Consider the following 14038-nt stretch of genomic DNA (forward strand, 5'->3'; position numbering starts at 1 on the left):
AGCAATGCAAAAAGTTTCGTGAAAATTTTCAATGTGAAAAAGGAAGAACGAATTAATAATAAGCTACACATGTACACATAAATACGTCATAGTGGAATTGTTTCTGAAAGTTTTGATAAATGATAGAATTTTACGTTTTCTAGCTTGTCAATTGTCGAACTGATTACCTATGTATTTCCGAATATTCATATAGCTTCGTTTCCGGACTTTCGGAAGTATGGTTGTTGCCCATGAAAGTCACCAAATGTTGCAACTGCTTCAGACTGTAATTCATTACTATATCTTCAGGATATTTACATTTGATCAATGAAAGTTGTTTATTTCATCAAGGTTTCAACTACTGGAATATATATATATATATATATAAATCCATATAATTTTTTACTTTCTGTATTTGAATCACATCAACGGGACATCAAACTGTCATTTTATTCGAGCGGGTTTGACGGAGTCTTTCTCACCATACTCAACAAGAATGAAAATTCTCACTACATAACGAGAGTGAAAATTTTGTAAAAAGTAATGCTTCACGAACTTGTCAACTTGTCCTAGCAAAATATAACACAGAGAGCGAAAGCCACAATTCCGACTTTTGTTAGGAGAACAAATCTTTTTTTATGATAATAATACAAAATCCTCATCGGTAATCAATTTGGTAGATTATTCGGTTACACACCATTGCTTAAGACCGAAATGCAGTTATTTTACAAAGGATGCAAAAATAGAAAAGTATTCTACGACTTGCGAAGAGTTAGATGACCCCTTGATGATCCTTGTGTTTATAATTTTTTTAATTACAACTAACACAATAAAATTACGAATAACAATGAGAATGTTACGAACTAACATGCCATGTACTCCTGGGTAAGCACGCATTCATCTCAAGTTAATAAAGCAATTTAGTCGAGATTAATTCAATAGAAACATCTTGAATTTTCAATTACTGGCATGATGAGAGAGAGAAGAAAAAAAAAAAAAAAACGATTCAATAACTGCATATTTCGCGAGTCCGTCTTACGCATTTCAATTGGCCGGAGATCTGACACCCGTTACTATACGCACAAGTTACACTTCACACAAACGTATTTATACTATATACAGCCAAATCCACGAAGTAAAGCGAACATTATACGACGTCATTAAGCGTACATAACATTTATAATGCTCGACTATATAACTGGCGAAACATGTTTGAAATTACGCGGACAATTAAACCGATCACCGCGTTAAATTAACCTGCGGCACCTGATACCAAATCCCAAATCGCTAAACAATCATCGCATACGTGCATGGTGATCTTTTTAGAACGAAACAAATCACGTATCTCTGATCTTCCCATGAATGTAATGTAATGTCGTGAGGATGCCTTCCGATCCTTGATATTACGCAGATTCTTACCTTCTGGCAGTGAAAGGCTGAAGTGATACAATCGGAGGCGTCCGGGCGTACATCGCTATGAAAAGGACCCCCATAACCAGGATGAGGACCATCAGGGCCCGTCGCATTTTGCCGCTCGGCACACCGCCCACCATCATCCTTACTAACCTGGAACAAGGCGTAGAAATTTCGTATAACCTTCACACCCAAGTTTCGCAATGTCTTCTATTATATTAAACGTTTCGAAATCGTCAAGAAGCGAAAACTGTTTTAATCATGCGGGGCGCACCGTTCAACTCGCTTTGCTTTACCTATCGTGGACGTGAATTAGTTTACAGGGTTCTTTACCTGGAGGTCTGAGCTTGGATGGTTTGTGAATTGGTACACCACACCCAGCTGACCCATTTCGACCTTCCGCAGTAGGGCCTCGCACATAATTTCACAATAAAAGATTTTACGCCGACCATTCGTGGAGAGGTTGTAGCGTAGAGGGTAGTACGGTAACGAGAAGAAGGGATAAGAGCCACTCAATTTCCTGGACGTCGTTGAGTGTCCAGGTTATACAGGGACGGTATAACGGGTTAATAAAAGTTATTTTTTCAGATCTCATCAGTGAAGGAGGTCAAGAGTAAAACGAAATAATGAGGAAGACCAATTTTCCTCCTTGTTAGCATATCGCGAGGTAAGATGAACATGCTGTACGAGGGAACGGAACGTTTTCAGGACGGTGAAATAACGAGTAATGAGAGAAAATGGGGAAATAAGAATGAAATTTAAGAAAAAAAAAAAAAAAGAAAGAAAGAGAGAGAAAGCAACAAACAAAAAACCTACGACGGCGAGAAGAAATAGATAATGGAAAATGAAGCTTTCGCGCACCGGATGCTCTGCAGGATGATTCAACGAAGAGAGACTTGCTACTGTAGGTTGTTGGCATGGGTTCATTACGAAGAAGAAACATTACCTACCGCATGCCAACCACGCGATAACGACGTTGCAGCTTCGCGTACAGTCTTTTCGTATATTATATACTTTGCTGTATATAATTATGTATCATATTACACAATAAACAGCATATACTACCATAGGTATATAATTCACAGGGAAAGCTGATTTAAAAATTCTCCAACGATTGTAGAACGAATCTGTTCGTTTTTACACGTCAAGCTCCGCGACGCCTGGTTGAAAAGAGATAAAAAAATAAATAAAAATTGGCTGTACGAGAATTGTATTTAAAAAAAACTTACGAAAATGGCGTAACCGAAAAAAATGTTTGATTCTTACACAAGAATCGTATAGTTTGAAATGTTCAAGTACAGTCAATTAACAAGTCAAGATTCAGACTTTTTGATCTATTTAGGTTACGCAATTACCTTTTTCACAAAGCAATTATTACATCTAGGTTATAATATAGCATAGTTTTCGCTTGGTAGGAGAGAAGAAAGTTTTAACGATCGCTTTAAACGGGCTAACAAGACGATCGCAGTGTACGTAACGAGTTCAACTCTCGACAAATGAGGAGAAAAATATAGATTCGATAAACTAACGTTGTATAATTATTTCTACAAATAACTAAAACTAAAGGAACTAAATTTTCTGCTGCAGACTTTATCAAAGAAAGAACGGAAGATGTAATGAAAATTTGATCCAATCACTTTCCGAACAAATGTCCTGCAATTGTTAGCAAATCGTTTCGCCAATTTGGTTCCAATTTTACCAGAGATGATCGAATAACCGTCGTAACCTTTTACAGTCGATAAACGGATAAAACGGATGAAAAATCTCAACAGTAAAAATCACTGTTTTCCAGAAACAATACGTAAGAAAAAAAAAAAAAAAAATACCAACGTTTGTAAACATTACCAATGTTTCCGAGACAGAGATTTCTTTTGCAGAGAGTTCGGAGCTGCGAGAAGAAATTGATGATTTTTCTTTTGAAATGACCATTTCTTCAGTTCTCATCAAACAAAAGAAAACCTCGATCAAGCGATCTATCACGGATTTAATTTCCTCCAGGGAGGTACAAAGAATTCGGTTTGTTTGGTGAATAATATCGTGCACAAGGTGATTGCGTACGTTGAATCTACATCAGTTTCCCCATCATTAGTCAAAGTTAACTATGACACCAGTCGAGTCCCCTTGACCCAAAACGAATGCCGGAAGAGTTGGGCTGTGCTAGCGACAATAACGAATGCAATTATTTGAGAATTCGTCGGAATTTGTGCAGAGAGCATCGGAAAGCAAAGCAGATATTCATGGCGTGGATGTAACCTCGTGGAAAATCCACTAGATCATTTCCCAGTGACGTTCATACCTACTGTTAGGGGGTGAAACAACCGCGTCGACGTCACTCTGATAACTGGTGTATAGCGACGGAAGCAATTCCAAACCAGGGTTAAATATGCATGAACTAAGAAGATATAGATAGATGCACCTTACCGTCAGTTACGTTATTTTTAGATCCCGCGCTTCGTTGCTCGAATTCTCGTTTCTTGTGACTAATTCAAACCCACCGATATGCCATAAGCAGTGAATCATGGTCTTACAGTAGACCCTCTCGGTATATTCCGTCCCGATTCCACCGTTCCCCTAACCTATAACCCAGCTAAACTTATCGCCTATTCGTCTAATCCGGCCATTAGAATACCGCGATATTACACAGCTTGACTTTACCGTGTTTTTATACAGTCTTCGTTCGGTTTCCTTCGCAGCGTATTACATAGCTTCGCGATCCTGTAACTTCACCGAAATCGCCTGTTCTTTTCACAGATTCAAAATTACGGACTGATATTTCGCACTCGATCGATTGCCGTGAAACTGGCGAGTTTTCCATCGATTTTAAAAACCGAATCCGCCATTTTCAATTCCTATACATTCGTGAAACCCAACGACACGCTTCTCGCAAGGATAAAAAATGATTTTTGAAATATTAGGTTAGGCTTAATGCTATGTGCACATAGGTGTCTACGGGAAGGTATATAATTTTGTAAATAAGGGTGGACCGGGAAAAGTAACGTTGAGAATGTTTTCCACGTGGCATTTCCAAAGCTTGCAAGTCACACGGCGATAATTTGACAGCGGTGAATCTCCCCGAGCGTGCTGCTTCTGCTTCGCTCAACCCCCCTTATCATCATCACCCCCCCTGCAACCCCTCTGCTCGACAGGGGGAATTCCGGCACGGAAAAGTGGCCCCCGAAGCACACGCAGTCGTTGTTCGACTTCCATATCTATCTGGTACATAGGTAGATACATACATATACACACACACATATATATATATTCGGGTTTTCAAAGAATTTCCGGCTCCCGTAGAAGTATCCATCATTCAGGGTAGTACGTTCCTATTATAGCGTCCTTTCCCGCCAATTTCACCGGATGATCGTCAGTTGTTACAAATAGCGAAGCCAGGTTGGACCAATCTAATGTTTATGGTGGTTTGTAACGTTGACCCGACGGTTGCATTCGATATTTGAATGAAATATACCGAATACCGACATTGTTACTTATATTCGTATACAGATTTGGTGAAAGAAATTGTTCTCTCTCGAATTAACCGACTCGTAATCGTTCCTCTGTTGTTTGTGTATTCTTTATCTTTTTTTTTTTTAATTTATTATCTTGGTTTTTAATAGCTTTTGCCAGTTATGTCGGATCCTGCCTACACAGCGACCAACTTACATAATTTCACCGCTAATATTTTCGTACTTCCGCTGTATATGTTACAGCGGTATAATATACAACGTGAATTATTTACACTGATCACACTCAAGATTTAGTATTCTTGAGCAAACAATAAGATCTATTTTTATGAAATTTTTTTCATCCCACACAGACGCATATAACGACGATAAAGATAGTATTTGAAATGATTGCAAGATGATAATTGAATAACTAATAAATGTATAATATGATTCGTACAGGCTTTCAAAAAAATCACGGTCAAAAAACCTGATCGTACGAAATTTGAAATTCACTTTCAATTATACTCTGACCTTTGTGATCTTTACAAATTTTCGTTTTCACAAAAGAATTTTTATGCCTCGTCTTACACACGTCACATGTACGAAAAAGCTTGTATCCTGCACACGGTGCGCCTTTTATTTCGGACGGAAATTCGTACACGTTTGAGGTGTGTTATACGCGGTATGTGCGTGCGCGAGTGTGTGTGCAAAAGGTTTGCAGACATCAGCCAAAGATATAAAATGAATAAAACAGTATCTGACCACCCGCGTATATATCCGTACGTCAGGAATTATCCTCTGGGTAGAAAAACGAAACGGAAATGGCCAGGCTGACGAAATAACCGACAGTGCTACGTATATACCTGCCGCATAAACGGTATTACCAAATATACCGGAAACTGACCGAAACTACCACATTCGTAAGAAAAAAAATGGGGAGACAAGAAAAGAAACAACTGGTAGGAAAATAAGTAGCTAAAAATTCGTGACTATCGTACGAATGAAAATCATTACAGTAAATTCAAATACAATGAAGTTCGGAATTGAAAATTTCCTTCCGTTTAATTGAAGCGAAAAATTCATGTGCGTAAATTTTCTTTTGTTTTTTTCGTTTTCAACTTTTTTTAAAAATTGAAATCGCTCGATTCCAGACAGCAAAAATTCAACTATAGACATTTCAATTGGTTCGGTAAAAAATGTCTCAACTTTTGAATAAAACATGTTTCTTATTTCGGATTCAATTTCAAATGAAAATTCAGTTCAAACGTCAAAGCAATCGAAAAAAACCATCAATCCTTATCTCGAATGACTTTGACCAGCCTCGTTAACAATTCAATCGATGTTTACAATTCGACCTGGAATTTCACCCAGTATAAATATGAATATATATATATATATATAGCAATATTTCAGTAGGTAAAAAATACTGAAATAAATAATTCTTTCTCCACCGATATAACGGAATTGGTGATAATTTACGTATATCCGGAGTGGATGTGTATTATTATACATAAAATATACACGTGTCACCTCATGCGTCAAATTTTTCGTACCGTTTCAAGATTGGTTTATACTCAACGTCGGATCGGCCGATGGTATATAACTCGTCGCGTGAGTTTGACAGTCTTCGGAATAGCAACGTGCGCAGTTTCCAACTTGGTCTGACGTCAAATGGACTGACGGGTAGAGCAAGAAGAAAATATAAACCGACGGAACAGAAGAAAGGTTTCACTTTCCAAATCGATGCTCGGCAGGGCGGTTGCCGCTTTCCGTTTTCATTTCTTCATTTTACACTTACTTCCTCGTTACTTTTCTCGTCTTATTATTATCACTATTATTATCCGTTTCTTAATTACCGGCACTTTTGTAAATCAATGTCTTTCTTTCACAATGTGAAACCGTACGGTTTATACCTGTTACAGCAAGGTTTTTAAACGAATTCTTCAACGCTTTGTACGCGAGGCGAAATAACGGAATATCCGAACCCTCTGTGTTCCGCGGGGTGAATATCGAGAGAGTCTCGTGTGACACGCAAAAATTCGATTAGTCGAATGACACCGCGTAGTTTACATTAATATATCGAACCACCGTGTCCTCCTCGTGGCGTGTCGTCTTGTTTTACCCGACATTACATTCATGGGTAGGACGGAAAAAATTATCGTTACATGCCGATACGGACACAATACGCGTGTAACCTAAGGCTGCAATTTTTTTAACGTTCAATCATACGCTGTACTCCGAGGAAATAATTATTATTTACAATCTATCTCTCTCACCGTTCATTCTACGTTAAACTATGCATAAATCTTTACATTCATATACAGGTACTCATATTATGGGGATTAATGAATATACATACGCACGGAACACACCCTGTACTAAATGCGAATGAAACAGCTCCTTTATTTTATAGATTTTTACAGACTTCTCGTTTCCAGAGTGTTAAATTATAACTGCATGACACGTATGAGCGAATAGGTATATATATATATATAAGGTAAAAAAATTATCTAGATGCAGACAAGCCACGCCTTGTACAGCTATAACATGTCCTTTAAATAGCCGCCAAAATGCCCAATATAATACACAAGTTCATACGATTATTTACCTGCAAAACTGTGCAAGCTTTTCCGTACATAAAGCTTGTATCAAAATTCGGTTCGAGCAGCTATGGAAATTGCGTTTTCTTTTTTTTTCTCTTTTAACATCGGTTGACAACAAGAGTCTGAAACTTGTATTTTCTTTTCAAATATAAATTGAACTTTAGCGTATAAAATTTTTCTACAATAATTACACATTCAACGAGCATGTTTTATATGTATATATATAAATATAGATATATTTACGTTCCTGAGATTATTACGGTAATAAATAATGTTATCTATCGTTGCGCAGCCGGCGCTAAGTGCAGGCAAGAAAGTGCGGGAGGCTAAAACGTTAGAAGGTAACGTACGCAGCCGATACACATAGTGGGATGAAAAGAGATTTACGAGTAAAACGTAACGATTTTATGATTTTCGAGAATCGCTACGCGTGTCGTACACACGCCGGGTATTATTGGCGTAAATACCAGTAGACGGTAGATAAACACCGAATCGAAAATGGAGTATATAAGGCGAAGTTATCGAGCGGTCAGGTGTGCCGGCTCAGTCCGTAGGCCATCCCCCAACCCCGCACAAGGCAGCTTTCACACGAAGTACCCTGATTCTATGCAACGCCCAATGGCGAGCCTAGATCGAATGGTATCTACCAATCCGGCCGAGTGCCTCGACAACCGGTTCGCGTCACCTATCCTGCACTACGCGATACACGCGATAAACCAGCAACAGCCCCTGAAACCCCTCGGAGCTTTCTCATCCCTTCACTTATTTTCGACCAAACTGGTTCGACGAAACGCCACGCGAACTCATCCGCCGAAAACCGTTTAAACGATTCACGAACACTGGACGATCAATACGCGGATTAAAGGATTAAAGAGGTAAAACGAGACGAGGAATAAGGTTTTTTTTTTTTTTTAATTTACTTTTTAATTATTTTTACGCGCTGAGGGAAATTTTTCATTTCTTTACCACAATCGAAAAATACAGTCCTAGGTGGTAAATTGAAATTAGTTTTTACCGTTACCGAAAAGTCTGTTATTCGTTGCTGTTCTTTCTCGTTACGATCGACGTTGCTGTGATTTCTTGCAACCGTTGCGAAAATTTAATGCTTGTGCAGGAATAAACTGACGTTAAAGCCTTGTTTAACTAAAAAAGTTGAGTAAACCGAACATACTGATTTTGCGTTGGAATAACCAAAAAAGATCGACGATAGCGCAAAATGGTTAGGCTTACCTCGTTTTAAGGGATTCCAACGATATTCAAACGGTTTTTTTAACGATACCAGTTTTGCTGAATTTTTCTAGTTACAGAAACGAGTGAAATTTTTCTCAGTGAATAATACAATAAACAGCAGTAATATAACAAACGGATGTAGGCGATCTAAATTCATCATGCGACATCACGAAATCGCGAAATTAAGGGCATGGAAATTCGCGGACGCGCGGGTCGCTTACATTATTACGATATATATGCCTGACCCAAAACGGCACGTTCTACTGTGACTGCCACCGCAGGCCGGTGAACGCCGGCTTTACTACTAGCCCAGTTGGAGTTGTTATATTACGGTAACTTGTTGTTAGCCGAGTTCTGTTGAAGAACGTGTGAGGGCTGAAACGTTTTAAATCGCCAAACTCGCGAAACTCGCCAAACGCCCGGAAAGAAATTCCTGAGTGTTTTAAAGGATCAAATATAAAAAAAAAAAAAAAATTGTGACAGGTTTGGTCGGAAGAAATTGTTAAAAATCAAGCAAGCGCCGTTTCGATGTTATTTTTTTTCTGTACAAGGTTTACAGAAAAATATTACCCACAAAATTTGAAGTTTTCTCCGAAAATCTCGTGGAATTGTGTTAGTTTCGACGAAAGTGTAAAAAAATTTACGGGTGTCGAGTGTTTTGTTTACTGTAAACAATTCGGTCAACCATTAACGCAACCTGTCGAAATAAATATACTGCGATAAACGAAACACTCGACTCTCGTCAATTTTTCACATTTACGGTGAAACTAACAATTCGACGAGATTTTTGGGTGAAAGCTTTTTTGGAGAAGAAGTCACGGTGGGCTATTTTTTTCCATAACATTTCTTTCTTAAACCTATAGGAACAAAAATTACATGAAAATGGCGTTTCTTTGATTTCTGCTAATTATTTGCGGCCAAACCCGTCACCATTTTTCTTTTTTTTTTTAAAGAAGAACGAGAACCAGAAAACTTAGAAAGAGACGGAGATTTTTACTGCAGGATATTCCACGTAAGGATCAAAAATGCGTATGGAGTATGATCCGAGCAAAAAATTGCGGAATCCTGGAGACAGAGAACGGAGAGGTAAAGTAAAGGCTCGAATACTCGAATTCGATTCAAAAAATAAAAACGATTCCTCAGCACGTAATACGGAGAAGAAGGAATTTCTTTACACCCACGAATTTTGAACTAAAAAACCAAGTTTTTGATATATTCCAAGAATTTATATTATTCTAACATGAATTTCGTCATATTGTACCAAAAACATCCGCAACCGTACGATTTCAGTTAATTGCAGTTGCTCGTTAAATGAATTCTTTACAAATGACGAAAAAAGAAACCTTCAATTTATTAAAATTAAGCAAACAGCATGTGATTTTGGCATGTGAATAAAACAATCAAACCGTTTCTTTTTTTTTTTTTTTTACTCATAGTTGCAGTTTCGGACAGGTTATTAATTATTTTCATTCTTATACATGAATTACGGAAAGATTATTTTACCATAGTTCAATAAAATCCCTGATTTTGTCTCTCAACAATTTGTTTAATCATTTTCGTTCTTCTCCTCAACTATACGACTGACACATTGTTGAATAAGAAAAATAGGGAACAAAATAAGTTGACCGAGGGAAAAAATCGCGAAGAATCGAATCTTTTCTGCACGTTTCCTCCGATTACCTCAGATCCGATTTACTGCTAGATATGTATGGAGATATAATCGTATAAAGAGACCTAAGACATTTATTTTCGGCTTTTTCTTCTTTTCCTTTTGCTCTTCCTTTATACACTTGCACTTCGCTTATGGATATTGCGAACCGAACAGACTTGGTCTGGCTAACTGCCAGCATTGACTGACGCGTTGCCTTTTTTTTTTTCACTTTTTTCCAAATTCTCGCCTCCCTTTATTCGGAATAAGAAGTTATTACGATATTATGATTACCCCGAAAACGGAAAGTTGAAATTTCAGTAGATCCTGACGTTTTGAAATCTGAAGAATCACCTCCGACTATTTGAACATTAATTAAGTTTTTGACCGACGATATCTAAAAAGAACAAATCACAAATATACCCGATTTAAAGCTGTTTAAGATTTTTAAAGAAATCAGCTGAACTGTTCCCGAGTTATTTTCGAAAATGTAGAAATACACTTTACTCTTCCACAATTTTAACTCAACTTGAAGCTTTGAGCCATCTCTCAGTTTTTTTCACAAGAAATAAAAATATTTCACTCTTCTTTTAAGGGCAGCAGATTTTTCTATACATGTATATATATACACACACATACATACATAACGTATATAATAAATTTTTAAAAGTTACTCAACGTTAAAACTCTTCAACACTTTTTTTCTTACGATAGTTAATAACTCGAAAGTAGCGGATCGTTATATATAACATATACCCTTCATTTTCTCTCTTTCTCCTTCTTCAGATTTTCTTCCTTTCTCATTTTCCCTTGTTAATTTTTTCTCCCTTCTTCTTCTCGACTTCTCCTTTTCTTTCCTAAGCAGGCGTTAAAACATTATTCCGCCTCGTTGGCTCCTCCTCAACTCGGCATGCAGGACTACGGAATTAGGTTAGGCTGTGTGATAAAAACAGGGAGATACAATCCTATCTCTCTCTCTCTCTCTTTCATCCGAAACACGACGAAAACAATCGCCACAATGCTCAGGGCATTGGAAAAAAAGTCTACGGATTACTCCTAATTACAACGAAAATCGCGATATCCGCTTCCGAGACGTTTCCTTCGAATCAACAGCGTATTTATGCGAGAGAAAAATTATTGTAGAACGGTAGCTAAAGATTCATTTTGCAAACAAATCCATGCATAAAACGGATTTAGAATTCTGCATTGTTTATGCACTTTTCAGTCGAAAAAATGATTAATTCGATTCCAAAATTCCCTGTCCTTTAATCAAGTTTTTCAGAAGATCGAAATTGCAATTTTTCAGAACACACCAAAATTTGACCAATAATGAACAAAGAAATTGAATCTCCTGGCCTAGTTTTACCGTCTATTTTCATTTTTACTTTATATCACCTTCGGCGATGCGAGGAAAATATTTGTTTCGATCAAAAATTACTTTTCGTAACTCCAACGAATCTCTACCTTTTCGAACTACCAGATTCGAAAAAACAGGTCGTTAGAAAAATGTCGCGATGATCTTAGAAGCGAGTGAATGAAAAAGTTTGAAACTTGCAGGATTTTACAATCAGATGACGGACATGAAAAATTGTCGTGCCCCGTTAAATTAGAACTTCCGATTCTACCACAAATAAATAGATTATCAATGTTTTACCGACAAACACATACTTTTTCCTCTTTGTTACTTTTCCCAAACAGACCATTATGTTTCACCCAAATTGCGTATTTTTTTTTTATTTTTTTTTTTTAATGCATAAATTTTCTGTTTCTCACAATTTTTTTTTTTTTCCCCTAACTCTTCCTTCAAAACTTTTTTCATTTGGCCGCCAAGTCCTATCGGTTTCAGATTTTCAACTCGGTCATTTTCGAAATCATCGCGGAAGTTTCCCGTACAGATCGACAGACTCTTACCTTTCCACGGTGGAAAAAGAAAAGAAAAAAGTAACGCAAAAAAACACCATTTTTTCCGGCTTGTTTTTGCTCTTTTTTCTTTCTCGTAATCCTTTTTTGCCTACTTCGTCCTATACCGTTTCCCGTTTTAAGATAATCCTATTTGCGCATATTCTATACGTAGATGTATATACAGAGAATGGCTGTTCCGGGGTTTATTGTTCCAGGTTTGGCAAAAGGCCAGCTCTTGGTGCTGCAGTATTGCAAAGTAGTAGAGAAGGGGGTGGTTTGGGGGGGGGGGATGGGGATGCAAACCCCTCGGGTTCGGACTCGAAACTGCCATGTGTCGTCCCTGCACGTGTACATGCTCCGCTATTTTACTATTTACCATTGTTCCTGCTACTGTAACGCGATTTCCATCGTCATTTTTACGACATTTTTAACCTATCAACGCCCACAAGCGTGTATAACGTCTATAACTGTGACAACTTTCTCGTAAAACGAGAATGACCTCGACAAAATTCCCGAAGGATAAATCCTTTATAGTCAGATTTTGTATCAAAATCTATACTTCGTATGATTTGTTTGTTCTTAACTTATTTTTTCTCTTACAATACGATTTGTGTAAATTCCTTGTTTTTTTTTTTACATACATGTACGCATACACAAGCATAAAAAGTAAAAAAAAACTTGTTCAAATACCGTATTGATTGCAACGAAAATTGCTTTGCATTTACAAGTAATAAGAATCAGGCTTTTCTTAAAGTTTATCACGGCGGAAAAAAGATAAAAGTACAAAAACGCGTTGTACGAAAAAAAAAAAAAAGGTAATGATACAACAAGTATAAAATAGAAGTAAAATTCTCGAAAAAGCATTCATACCTTTAACTTTTTTATTTTTACTTTTTTAAATTGCACGTATTGCACGTGTTATCGATACTTAACAAGAATAACAAACTGCGTGGTTTCAATTTTCCGCGGAGAGACTCTTGAGCTTACAATAAGTTATTGAAAGTCTGTTACTGCAGGCGAAGGGGCCGGCATGAGTAAAGCTTTGCTTTGTCGCTGTGCAAGCTCTCGAAGCTATAATAACTTCAACCGTAGATTGTCAAGGCACATGCCGACATGCGTGAATCAATTATTTTCAAGCAGTACAACGACATTTAAATATTCTCCTCCATCACCCGCTTGCTGCCTTTTTTACAATGACTGCACACAGCTGCTCGAAATTTCATTCATCAACGCATTCGACAAGTTACAATTTTGTAATAGAAATTTCTTCAAAAGTGCAGCAATTAGTTTACTTCAACAGTACGATAAAGGAGAAGAGAACAGAACAAGAATGAGAGCAATAAAAAAAAAAAATAATAAAAAATACATCAAACATTACGATAAAACAAAAGGAACATAAATTACCCGCTACGTGTGTTTATGTGATAATTTATTGCGTATACGTGTAAATTAGACGATTGAAAATCGTTCATCACCGTCAGTTTCGTTTACACGATTATATAAACTCTGCTGCAATTTCGTTGAAATTTTTTCCTTCGCTGTATTCAAAAATCACGTCGGCTATAAATATATGATAACGATAAAAGAGTGATATATTTTCGAATGCATTTTTTTCCACGTCACGGGTGGCGGTTCTCTTTCTTCTCTTGGATCTCTACGTTCTTTACAATTTTCTTGTTTCTTCTTCTTCGTCCAGCTCACAAGAGGAGGTAAAATAAAAAATAAAAAAAATAAAAAAAATCGAGAAGCTTTGTTTAGAGTTTAAAGCTACGCTAAAAGGCACATCTTGCCGCTGCTAGGCTGGCTGGATTCGTTTCTCA

The 14038-nt window shown here is 37.2% G+C and overlaps 1 protein-coding gene across 5 annotated transcripts in view; it reads right to left on the minus strand.

The window, feature by feature from the left end:
* Nucleotides 1-14038, minus strand: part of LOC124186431 (probable beta-hexosaminidase fdl) — a 66958-nt gene that overhangs the window by 15414 nt on the left and 37506 nt on the right. For 4 of the 5 annotated variants that reach the window (XM_046578188.1, XM_046578167.1, XM_046578174.1 and 1 more), the window contains 2 exons: nt 1399-1545; nt 168-263 (listed from right to left, as the gene is read on the minus strand). In XM_046578188.1, the coding sequence (XP_046434144.1) occupies nt 168-263; nt 1399-1545 (243 nt within the window). The remainder of the gene's footprint in view (nt 1-167; nt 264-1398; nt 1546-14038) is intronic. The other variant, XM_046578197.1, reaches the window with a different exon arrangement.

Source organism: Neodiprion fabricii, chromosome 1 (genome assembly GCF_021155785.1).
Source record: "Neodiprion fabricii isolate iyNeoFabr1 chromosome 1, iyNeoFabr1.1, whole genome shotgun sequence".
In the NCBI taxonomy this organism is placed as follows: domain Eukaryota; kingdom Metazoa; phylum Arthropoda; class Insecta; order Hymenoptera; family Diprionidae; genus Neodiprion; species Neodiprion fabricii.